The sequence below is a fragment of the Bidens hawaiensis genome, unplaced genomic scaffold (genome assembly GCF_021521415.1).
Source record: "Bidens hawaiensis isolate Kalapana, Puna unplaced genomic scaffold, B.hawaiensis_p1.1 tig00000978_1, whole genome shotgun sequence".
Classification (NCBI taxonomy): domain Eukaryota; kingdom Viridiplantae; phylum Streptophyta; class Magnoliopsida; order Asterales; family Asteraceae; genus Bidens; species Bidens hawaiensis.
In genome coordinates this window covers 3,307,590-3,320,074 of record NW_027491058.1, presented here as the reverse complement: position 1 = coordinate 3,320,074, position 12,485 = coordinate 3,307,590, and the positions used below count along the sequence as shown (strand labels likewise).

At 36.3% G+C, this 12,485-nt stretch overlaps 1 protein-coding gene across 2 annotated transcripts; it reads left to right on the top strand.

Annotated features, from left to right (window-relative positions):
• Positions 1-3,682: 3,682 nt before the first annotated feature.
• On the top strand, positions 3,683-11,408 carry LOC143550363 (uncharacterized). 2 transcript variants are annotated; one of them, XM_077041028.1, is made up of 12 exons: positions 3,683-3,849; positions 4,137-4,236; positions 7,102-7,229; positions 7,315-7,459; positions 7,555-7,664; positions 7,735-7,818; positions 7,950-7,998; positions 8,630-8,721; positions 8,819-8,954; positions 9,035-9,743; positions 9,824-9,931; positions 10,761-11,408. In XM_077041028.1, the coding sequence occupies exons 2-12, from the start codon at positions 4,144-4,146 to the stop codon at positions 11,255-11,257; spliced, it is 2,151 nt and encodes a 716-aa protein (XP_076897143.1). In that variant the 5' UTR covers positions 3,683-3,849; positions 4,137-4,143; the 3' UTR covers positions 11,258-11,408. The 2 variants fall into 2 exon arrangements, with proteins under 2 accessions (XP_076897143.1, XP_076897138.1); XM_077041023.1 differs by having other exon boundaries at positions 3,683-3,853.
• Positions 11,409-12,485: the final 1,077 nt, after the last annotated feature.

Genomic DNA, 12,485 nt, shown 5'->3' with positions numbered 1-12,485 from the left:
CTCCTCTTCTGCAAGCTCCAACTCATAATTCTCGAGCGCATCTACAATACGTGCAACAGAAATGTTAACCAAATTTGGTATTCTAAAGGCCTAAGCATAAGTACAAAGGCTTACCAGGCGCATCGCTGTCAAAGCAAAATTCTAAATCGACAGGGATGAACATATCATCGAAGCGATCGGGGAAAGCAACTTCCCCAGCGCTCAGCGCGACAGAGCCACCCTCCATATGCTCGTCATAGGCGGCGTGGACGTATTCCTTGCTTACTGCATAAAACAAGACAAATGATACAAGCAAAACGAATTATATTCGAGCAGAAATAATGCAATGAGCAAATAACTCACCTAAGCCATCAACATGGATGACAGGCTCTGCCGCGCTGTCGGTCGACCTCTTGCTCATACCAACCCCCACCAGCGCCTCCTCGCAAATATTCTTGGCGGGGGATGGTTCAGCAGATAACTTGTTAACCCATGTGCCCGTTGGGTTCTTAAGAACATTCTCATCCACGGGCGCAGAAGTGATCGCGCGCATGGTCATGCGGATGGGAATCACACCAGCCTTAATATAAAAAAATTTTTCAGCCCAGTCATGAAGGCTTTTGAAGGAAACAGTGCAGCACTTAACCTTCTGACTGCGCGGTGTGAATGAGAACCAAGAATCTTGTATTTTTGGCTTGTAAAAATATTGAAAGCGCCGAGGGGTGGGCTCCTCGCGCTGAGCTTTGCACATGAACTCAAAATGAGTCATGCGCACTAGTTCACAAGGATGGACTTGGGATATGTGAATCCCATAAAACTGAAGGAGCGCACCTATAAACCTTGTCATCGGAAGATGAAGGTTACAGTGAGTGAAAAAGTGAGAGTATAAAGAGATATAGCCAGTGGGCGGATCTGCCGCCGTTTGCCCGGTCGCCGGGAGCAGACAGCTGTACTCAGGGAGAAAACCCTGAGAGGCGACGAGATTATCGAAGTCAGACTATTTCAATTTGCAGGGAATCTCATCCCATCTCTTCACCGTTTTGTTCTTCCCCACCTCCTCCGACGAGGCCTCGGCAGCCCGTTTACCCTTGCCGGTCTTCTTCAAAGTGGACATAACTAACGATTTTACACGGCGTTTGCTGGGGGAAATTGTGGTGTCTGGGTTATCAGACATACAATTGTGAATCAAACAGTATGGTTACTTTAAGCACAGAAATCTGGAAGCAAAAGATAAAGGCTCTTAATCGGAATGAAAATTGAAGGAGAAAGAGCTCTGAAAATAACAATGAAGATGAAGAAAAAACCACTCAAAAGGCTTGCTTTTATAGGCCCAGGAGAGAGAAAGAAACAGGTAATGGTCAGAGTTACGCTCACGCGCCCCCACTCGCAGGTGCAGGCCAACATGAGCGCGACACGTGTTCCAGACACTGTATGAGGAGACATGAAAGGCCACTGTAGCACCTCGAGCACAAGAAAAGTCTGACACATAACGTCTCCATCTCTGACGCATGTCAGCACCAACCAACCACGTACATGGATGATTCATTTCAACCAAAAGGATAGAATTTCGCGCAACGCACATATGATAAATGAAAAAGAAAAGACAAACCCTATTAAAAGAGCAAACTATTAAGTCTAATATCTATCTTACCTCGCTCGCGCGAGACAAGACATACATTAGACTGGGGGGGGGGGGCTTGAAGAGGTATGCACCCGCCTTAACATCGAGCGGGGCGGGTCAACCCACAAGATATAGACAAGAGACTTGAAATCAGGATGTCATGAAGACACAAAGCCAAAACCTATGCGCGTGGCGCATATCACATATGCTCACGCATATCACATATGTTCACGCATCACATATGCTCACGCATATCATATATGCTCACGCATCACATATGCTCACGCATATCACATATGCTCACGCATCACGTATCATGCATCATATATGCTCACGCATATCACATCTGCGCGTGGCGCATCTGCGCGTGGCGCATATCACATATGCTCACGCATATCACATATGCTCACGCATATCACATATGCTCACGCATATCACATCTGCGCATGAAACATCTGCGCGTGAGAATAAAGAGAAGACCTCGCGCATCCCCAGGATAGGCGCATATCACACATGCACACAATCAACCACGTCCTTATCCAAATCAGGATAAGGACAACCATGATTGTGCTCATCAGACAACATTCCAGAAGGTATCCTTTAAGGAAGAAAGAATATGCTGATGTTGACAGCTGCCAATGAAGGGTGGACAACTCAGCAAAGCCCATGTGCTACCACGTGATTGCACATGGGTCAGGTGAAATACCTTGGTCAGAGAATAATCAATGAAAAAGCACCAGGTGTCCTAAGGACACGTGGCGCGAAGCAATAGGAGGAGGCCAAAAAGGCCCTAATTGGGTCTGAGCCCAATCATTGGAAACCCTAATACTATAAATACCACACCACCTCCACAATGGGAGGTAAGCAAGAAAATATATTCTAAGTCCTTACTCACTTTCAGATTATTATTATCTTCTCCTACAATATCTTATTCTCACACCGGAGGGTTACCCCAAAGAGGACCCCTCTGTCCCTTTCTGAGGGGTAAGTTCACGGTGCTGCTCGTTTTGTAGGTGGAAGAACTCATATTCCGGAAAACCATCGGTGATATAGCACACTCATACCCGAGGAAAGTTGATCGTATACTAGTAAGTCGATCCACGTTTCTTCAGTCGGGAAGCAAACTCAAAAACCGTTTCAATCGAGCACATCTTATCGGACATCAATTTATTTAATACATAATTAACTTGGAAGATAATTGTATCTTCTGGTTTCGTCCACTTTCTTTATTTCAACTGTGCCTTACTCAACATTTTGTTGGGTTTTGAATGAAAATTTTGACCATTGCCATTAAAAATATGTACTTTCTAAAAAAAATATTTATTACCATTTATTATACTATAATATAATATTATATAATACGAAATGATATGATATGATACGATACATTATTATACAACTCTTATTATTATTATTATTTTAAGCTAATTTCGAAATTAGAATCTAATAAACCCTTGAACAAACCATTCATTGTGTCTAAATGAAAGGTTGACTTTCATAAACTGAAAATTAAAAAAATTTAATCAAATATATTGTTGTGAGCTGTGAATGAAAACATCATCAACGCATCAGTTTTTTTTCACATGGTATAGAGTTTTCATGTAAAGATCACACACTTAAGGACCTTGTATTCATGATATCTTAGTTGTCATCCTACACGTTTATTACACAACTAACTTCACACACATAACTACAAGAATCTGATAAAAATTTGTACTTTACACATTTAAGTAGAAAATATAAACATGTTACGTAACCACATAACTAACTCCCTTTCACACCATACCTAAACATCGCCATGTAAAGGTATTTTATACTTCTTATAGACCCGAAACTTAGACTTAAGCTCGTTTAAACTCATTTCCATTTTAGTTTTTAACGAGTCAATCTCAAAATCGTGTGATCACATGTGTCAAGAGAAGCATGACAAGTCACCAACATTGGAATGCGTTCACTACCCAAAATGTGAAAAGGAAGCCCTCACTCACAAAAAGACAAAAAAAGTACAAATATAATAGTAATAAAACCATAAAACAATAATAAGACTTGTAATAACAATAATAATAATAATAATAATAATAATAATAATAATAAAAACAAAACAAAACCTCTCTCAATATTCATTCTGATTCTGTGGCTTCCGTTTCTTTATATATGCCGAAGTCGTAAGCGTTGAGTCTTCGTTTCAATCAATTCCATCTGCTGCTGCTTTCTTCATCTTTAATACACCAATCAATCAATCAATCACTGTAAGTAAGTTTTACCTTTACATCACTTTCTTCCAATTATAAACCCTAATTACTCACATTTTCACGCAATCACTCAACATTTGCGTACATGCGATGATTTAGTTTCGGATTTTCTGTAATTATCGGGTTATAGTGTGACGACGGTGTGAATTACGTCAAATGCGGTTCAATTTTGGGGTTTTTGGGGGGTAATGCAGGGTTTATGACGTCATACCGTGGAAATTAGGGTTTTGTGTGTGAATTTAGGTTAATTTGTGGTGGTTTTTGGTTATTGGTGTGTGTTTCAGAGGAGTTATGAGTAATGAAGAGGAGAAGAAGTGTCCGTTGTGTGCCGAAGAGATGGATTGGACGGATCAGCAGTTGAATCCTTGCAAGTGTGGTTATGAGGTTTGCGTTTACAGTTTATTTGGTTTTTAAGTTGATTTTGTAGTTAGTTTAGGTTAGATGGATTGTTTGGTACAGTGTTATGTTGATATTATGTTATTGTTTTCACCTGATTAGGGCTGTAAACGAACTGGACAAGGCCTTGTTCATGTTCGTTTGTGAAGCTTTACCGGACACACAAACGGTTCACGAACACCAAACCGAATTAAGTTTCTTGTTCGTGTTAGTTCATTAAGGAAATGAACTTGTTCGTTAACGGTTCACAAACACAAATGAACATAAACAATGTTTTACTGAATTTTGCTAACCTGGAATGGTTAGTGTCAACAGTTCAGTTTGGGTGGCAAGTTTATGTTGCTGTTTTTTTAACATTCATGTTTATATGTTAATTTACAAGTAAATTAGTCACATAATGCTCACATATATCTTTTGGAGTATATATTTTTGCTATTAAATCGAATGAAATTTCTTGTTCATGTTTCGTTCATTTATTAAACGAGCAAACATAAATGAACTTCCTGCCGGACATTTATTGAACAGTTCGCCGAACGTTTGGTTCTTTTACAGCCCTACACCTGATGTTCTTCATTGGGCACAATTAGTTGATACTTGTATTCTTATATTTAGTTGATACTTATATTTTAATCTTTAGTTGATAGTTGTATTCATAATTGGCTATGCAGTTAATGCCAAAAAATAGCGGATATCGGTCATTGATCGATACCTGAGATATTGGTTATTGCGGTGGGATAGCGGTGTATATAATATATATATAGGGTCGGTATCATTTAAGAACTCCAAAAAAGTTAAGAACTGTTAGGAACTCTAAACAATCAAACATTTTTTTAATTTTTTTTATATACTAACATTATTTAAGAGTAGTTTTATCGTATTTTATATAAAAAATTTTGATTACATATATAAATCACAAGTTTACATATGTGTAAAATTTATGTATTAACAAATTTACATAGGTGTAAAATAAAACATAGATATGTATAAAAACTAATTTTCAAAACTGTAATTATAAATATAGATATACAAAATGATGAAATTACACTCAAATAACATTAACATACAAAATTTTTTATAAAAAACGTTAGTTTTCAATGATTCCTTCAAGTTCTTAAATAATTTAAGGGTTCTGTAATATATAACACCAAAAGTTATCTAATATTAATACTTAAGTCTTAATACCAAAATCATAAAAGTCAACAGTTCAAAACACAGAATAACAATATTTTTAATTTAAGACATGATTTAATCAATTAATCGAAAGCCATTAAATCATCCTCGGAGTCCACATCAACCAAATCCTCCAATTGTTGTTCAAGATCGTCCACTTCAACTGTAGCATCACCATCATCTCTATAGCGTGATCTTAGGGTTAAATCAAATGGAATTGGGCTCTGGGCAAAATGTAGCGGGAATCATCTTTGGGCCGAAAAGTTTAACAAATTTGGGTAAAAAATTTTGAACTGATAAACTCGCTGATAAATCCGATATATCGGTAGTCAAATAGCGGCAAAATATCGGTAAGTAGCACCGCAAATATCGGAACCGATATTTGGGTTGATATTTCGACCGCTATTTTACAGATGGAACCGCTATAGCACCGATATTGATAGCATAGATAATTGGGCACATTTAGTAGATGTCACATATGACTGTTAAGCTACTACTCATCAATGGAGTTTGTACTATGTAGATGCTTGTATTCTAATTTTCTATGTCTTAAATGATATTAGGTGACTTTTTTTTACCCATAAGTGTGGTGATGTGAGGTTTGAGTTTACAGTCATTGGTTTATTTTCTTCTTAAGTTGATTTGACAAATGTTTTAAAAAGAGGCGACCCGAGCGAGGAGTGATATAGTTTTGTATGATTAATTTTGCAGTTAGTTTAGTTATATGGACTATCTGATACAGTGATATAGTCATCCAACTTTTGTTGATGTTTTCAGCTGATGCTCATCATTGGGTACAGTTAGTTGATACCCTGTATTCTTATCTTTAGTTGATACCTATATTCTAATCTGTAGTTGATGCTTCGTATTCATAATTGGGCACATTTAGTTGGTGTGACAAACGATTGTTAAACTAATAGTCATCAGTGGAGTCTGTACTTTGTAGATACTTGTATTCATAATTGGGGACATTTAGTTGAGGTGACATATGGCTGGTAAACTACTAGTCATCAATGGAGTTTGTACTTTGTTGATACTTGTTTTCTAATCTTTAATTTTTTAAATGATATTAGGTGACATTTTTTTGTCCGTAGTCCATAATATGGTGATGCGCTTAATTTCAATCAATCAATCATACCCAATGGAGTCCCACCAATAGTAAAACTATAAGTAGGGTCTGGGAAGGGTGGGATGTAGGCACACCGTACCTCTATCCAATGGGATAGGGAGGTGGCTTAAAGAGAGACCCTCAGCTCTTGATTACATATGTATGCGGGATGCGCTTAATTTCCAATGGCTATAATCATGTCAAAATTTCTTTAATCTTACTGTAGATGTGGCAATGTATGGATGATTTTGTGATTATTATTTTGAGAATTTTGTTGCGTACAATACACTATAAGAAATAAATTGATAGAATCATGTCCAATCTGAAGTGTTCAAATTGTCACCATGAGAAAATTTGGCAAAAAAAAAAAAAATTCTTTTTAGAGGGTTATTACATATGTTTTTTTTTTTTAAATTCTTTGACTGAATTATGCAAAGTTATTCAACTTCATCATCTAAATTAGGCTGATTAGATACACGGAGGTCAAATGTTTGGTCCTTTAAATCTGTTAGCATTGATAGACAAGATGGAAAATAGTAAGTTGTTAAGTAATTATAATGGTATTGTTGCTGCAGGTTTGTGTTTGGTGTTGGCATCACATAATGGACATGGCTGAGAAGGATGCAACAGAAGGGCGGTGTCCTGCATGTCGCACACCTTATGATAAGAATAAGGTTGTAGGTTTAGAAGCGAATTTTCAAAGGTTAGAATACATTTGGTCTCAGAGCCTGTAAGTTTTACTGTTACATTTGATATGTACATCTATAATTAGTGGTTATTGCATATAGGGTCAATAGTTCAAGTCAAAAACAAAAGGTATCAAAGGGAAAGTCAAAGTCAAATGAAGGAAAGAAAGATCTTAGCAATGTTCGAGTTATTCAGAGAAAAATGGCATATATCATTGGACTACCTCTTGATCTTGCTGATGAGGATGTGTGCACTTTCAACCTTTTGTTTTTTATTGTTACAAAAGCTCATATTTTATTCCAAGTTTTATGCTGTTGTTGATAAGTTATTTTTTGGTGCAGTTGTTGCAGCGAAAAGAATATTTTGGTAAATACGGGAAAGTAACAAAGGTTTCTCTTTCTCGGACGGCGGGTGGGGCCCTTCAGCAGTTTACCAATGACACTTTCAGTGTGTACGTAATCGCCTTAATTTTAATTTTTTTTAGATGTTATATCAGTTGATAAATATTTTTGTGTTCCCAGATATATTACATACTCGAAAGAGGAGGAGGCAGTGACATGTATCCAATCGGTACATGGTTATGTTTTGGATGGAAGGCCTTTAAGGTAAGCACATACACCTCCACCCCCACTGCCATCCCCCCTCCTTTTAGAAAAAAAACAATTATGTGTGTTCAATCATCATCGTCATTTACATTCTTGATCACTGTCTTGACTCTTGAATTTAATGTTTGCAGAGCATCATTCGGGACTGCAAAATATTGTCATGCGTGGTTACGGAATACGGTATGTATGTATTTATGTGCGTGTATGCATTCTTTTCAGAACCAGTATAATGTGAAGAACAGCAAGAACATTAGAACGAACTTGTAACCTTTGCTTTAATTGTGATACAGAAGGCGGTTACGAAACTGCCTGCCCACTATCTCATTAAATCATCAATGCAACAAGTTCAAGTACTTTATGCGGTTATCGCAGTTCTCAACATAAAATTGGTTCCGAAAAGAACTTCCAAATATTTTTAGAACTTTAAGGACTCTTAGCAGCTAATCATTTTATTTTTTAATTGTATATATTTAATATTATTTGAGGGTACTTTTGTCCTTTTTTTATATATAATTATATGATTTCATATATGTGAAGTAGGTTATTACACATATATGTCATTTGTTTATTACAAATATGTGTGATTACATATATGCAATCACATACATACAATAAATGACAAAACTACCCTCAAATAATAAAATGATTAGTTGTCAGGAGTTCTTAAAATTTTTGGAGTTCTGAGGAGATCTGAACCCTATATATATATATATATGAGTGCATCAAATCAGTATTTTAGTTTGATTTTCTTATGGAAATTTGAGTTTAGATTAAAGTGAATTAATTTGAGATTCATTTTTGGTATGATCAGTCTTGCAACAATCCTGTATGTTTGTATTTGCATACTATTGGTGCTGAAGAAGATAGTTTTGGTAGAGATGAAGCAGCTGCAGTTCATACTAGGTATTCTATGCACACATTCAATATCCTTTTGTTATACATCTGTTAAAAACTCGAGATTCTTTAATGATCATTTTTATAATAAAATATTGTATTTCAGGAATAGAGTTCAGGAAGTAGTTGGCACAAAATATGTGCATAGACGATCAGGAAGTATGTTACCACCACCTGTAGTTGAGCAATATAATAACCAGAATGCTTCAACTGAGGATCATGTATCTAACTATAGCACAAAAGTAAGACATATACAGTTATATCCTTGTAATGAGCTGGCTTATGTTCATGTTTTTCTTATATTTATGATGTTCTTTCTCAGGATTCTTGGTATCATACCGAAAATCATAATCGGATTAGTTCAGACCATCATGCTCCAAAAAATTATGCAGATGAAGATAACTTGCGTATCAAGTCATCCAAACAAGTGACAACTTTTGTTGATATGCTGTGCTCTGATAGTAAGCATGTCGAGAATGAAAGCCCACTTGTTAATTCACCAACTTTTGATGATAAAAACTCAAAGGATTCGTTCGTTCCTTCTCATCCTGCTGAAACAACTAAGAGCCACAGTGATCATTCATCGTATCATACTGAAAATGAAAATGAGAATGAAAATGATAATCAGATTAGTGCAGATGAAGAAGATAATATACCAGTGGGCCCGTATATGGATTCAGAATTGAGTGACGGGTACAATGAAAACAAGTTTCAAAGTTTGGCAAAGTCAGATAAGATATACAGAGGCGCTAATTCGTTTTCTAATGAAGAAATTGTGGAGCATTTGAGACGGATTGATAATAATGATGATGATGAAGATTCTGCTGCTTTGGAGAGTAGTATAATATCCAATATTTTGTCAATGGATTTAGATGATGATAATTCATTGTACCCTCAAGCAGTAGCTGGTTTGTTGCAACCGAAAGACACGCGTTCTTGGAATTTCCAAAACAATGATCAGTCTATTCTCTCATTTGCAAATGAACGTGGATTTTCTGGTCAACAAAATGATCTCAGCCCTAACACCATTGGTACGTTTCTCTCTTTTTCTCTCACAAACACATGCATATATGTTTGTATATACATTAACTTATTTTGTTTCAAATAATAGCATCTAGGGTACAGAAGTTGGCACCACCAGGATTTTCAGCAACCATTAAGCCTCCACCTGGTTTTCCCGCCTGTGTAAGAGCTGAACAGTCTGTTGCTGTCAGCTCAGGTAAGCAATCTCTTTACACTCCAACTGTATCTTTGCATATTTACATGTATTAGTTATTATATGCTCTATTTGTCCACAAAATGCATATTTACTTTAATTTGTCATTCAACATATCGTTTTTGGTGTATTTTCAAGTATTGGTTGCTTTTGGTCTACGAGATATTGTACTATTTTGTTGGTTTTGATGTGCATTTTCCATAATTAGGCTTTACACATACTTAAATGGAACTGCTAGACTATTTGTGAATAATATAGGATGTTCCGTATATGTCTATTTACTATTGACAGTCTCTAATTTGTAAGTTGCATATATAAACAGAGTTATGTGATGAATTACTATATCGGATTTAGGGGTGCGTATAGGTCGGTTTTGGACTAAAACCGAACCCAAAGCGTGGTTTGCGTTTTTGAAAACCGTTCAGTTCTGGTTTTCAGTTTGGCTTCAGTATCGGATTTTTTGGTTGTCATTTGAGCTTGAAACGTTGGGCATAAAAAATTGCCCAAAATAATGAATTGGGGCCTAAATATCTTTTTTAATTAATAACTAATTCATTATTATACATTTGGGTTAAAATATTTTGAAAACACTATTTGTTAAATTCTTTATAAATTACTTAAAACTAAAAATAAAAAAATGAAAATTTATAAATTCAGTTGGGTTTGGTTTTTTCGGTTTCCATTACATGCAAAACCAAACCGAAATTTTGGTCTTTATGATAACATAAAACTAAACCATCAGTTTTTCTTTTGGTTCGGTTATTTCAGTTTTCTCCTTGGATATTTCAGTTTACCACTTTAATTACATTGCTTTGTTCTTGTGTTTATTTAGGAAACTATATGAGGACCGGACCAAACGCTCGTTATGACCCACCATCATTGGGGAGTCTAAGCAACATCAATGACAAGTTTATCAATCATGCTACAATGTTTAATGGAGGCAAATCATCACCAAACGTTTTGACCAACTCAAAGCCCTGGCTTTTTATGCAACAGCAATCGGGACCTCAGTTTTCTCAAACCATAATGCAACCACAGCAGCAACACATAACATCACCCAGGTTTCCTTCATCTCAGGTTGATTTGTATGGCGGTCTTACTTCTGGGATAGCGAGTTACAGCCCGTCTTTGTTTACCCAACAGCCAGGTGTTGGTGGTGGGTATCAGCAGCATAGCCAGTTGCAGCAGGTTAATGTTCAACAACAGGGTGGTGGTAGAAGTGGGGTAGAAAGGTATGGGTTAGACAGTTTGTTGTCTGGTTATGGTGACTATATGTTCCAAACGCCCGCTTCGGGCGAAGTATATGCCTCCCGGGTATTTGGAATGTAAAGAATGCTTCACCTTAAAAGTTGAAATGAGCTTGTTAGTTACAAAAAAGTCTTTGGTTATGGATTTGGTTGGTAGTCATAGCTAGTAACTAGTTTTGGTTTATGAATGTTTTGTCTTAAATGGCATGGTTTTTTTCCTTTCTTTTATGAAGTTTACATATTACATGAAGATTAAAAGATGTTTTTCATACCTTAAATATCAACATCAACATATAATATATATATATATATATATATATATATATATATATATATTATATAGTAAACTGGTTTGCATATTGAAGCTGATTGTTTTATTCTGTTGGCCTAAGAAAAGAATAATATTTGAAAGGAATAAAAATGGAACTAATAACTTATAAGCAATCAATACCTTCATGATAATGAAAAAAGCTTCTTGAACAGAAACAGTTCCTTGACAGCATGATAATGATCTTTGGATGACGTTCAACAAATGATCAATCCACCAATTTCAACCGGGCCTCGTAATCCATCCATTGAATGATCCATTTGACATTCTCGTTTACATTCCTGTTCATAACCTCTGCCTCGTAATTGATAAACGATGCCCAATAAGGTACCGGAATGAATCTCCAATTGATGATCTTTCATAGCAATCTCCACATGGCGCTTGGGGCGTTCACAAGACGAGAGCCTTGATTCGTTTGGGTTCACAAGATCGGTGCCGCAATTGCCCCGAGAATTTGGGGTGGGGGAGGGGGTTCACTGGTTTGAGAACCTGTTCAAGATGGGAGGAAGGTTTTTGGGGAAGCAGGTTCAAATGATGGAGCTAGAACACCGCCGCAAGTGGAATGAGTACGTTTGGATTCACTTAGGATGAGGTGGCTACATCCTATTGGTCGGCTTTATGGGTTCAAGGGTTCCAAGATACCCCGTCCCCCTAAACCAATTTACCATAATCAACAAAGACTACTACATGAATATTGAGATCTAAAGTTTTCAATATGAAAATAAATTGCAAACATGAATTTCATTTATAGCTAGATAAAAGCGTCGAATCAATCACTTTGGAGCATTTTGGAGTTATGATCGCTTGTTTACGATTGAACCAATCACTTTGGAGCATTTTGGAGTTATGATCACTTGTTTACGATTGACTCAAAATGAAACACATAGTAGAAATGACGCAGGAGCATTTTAACGGGAACATTTTATTTGTTACTTTATCTTTTTTTTTGTTTTATATTTATTTTGTTTCCAAGTTTGTCTCC

Coding starts and splice junctions, on each gene's coding strand:
- LOC143550363 (XM_077041028.1), top strand. CDS start 4,144: ATGAGTAATGAAGAGGAGAAGAAGTGTCCGTTGTGTGCCGAAGAGATG. Junction 7,460..7,554: donor TTGATCTTGCTGATGAGGAT/GTGTGCACTTTC, acceptor TTTTTGGTGCAG/TTGTTGCAGCGAAAAGAATA. Junction 7,999..8,629: donor ATGCGTGGTTACGGAATACG/GTATGTATGTAT, acceptor TGGTATGATCAG/TCTTGCAACAATCCTGTATG.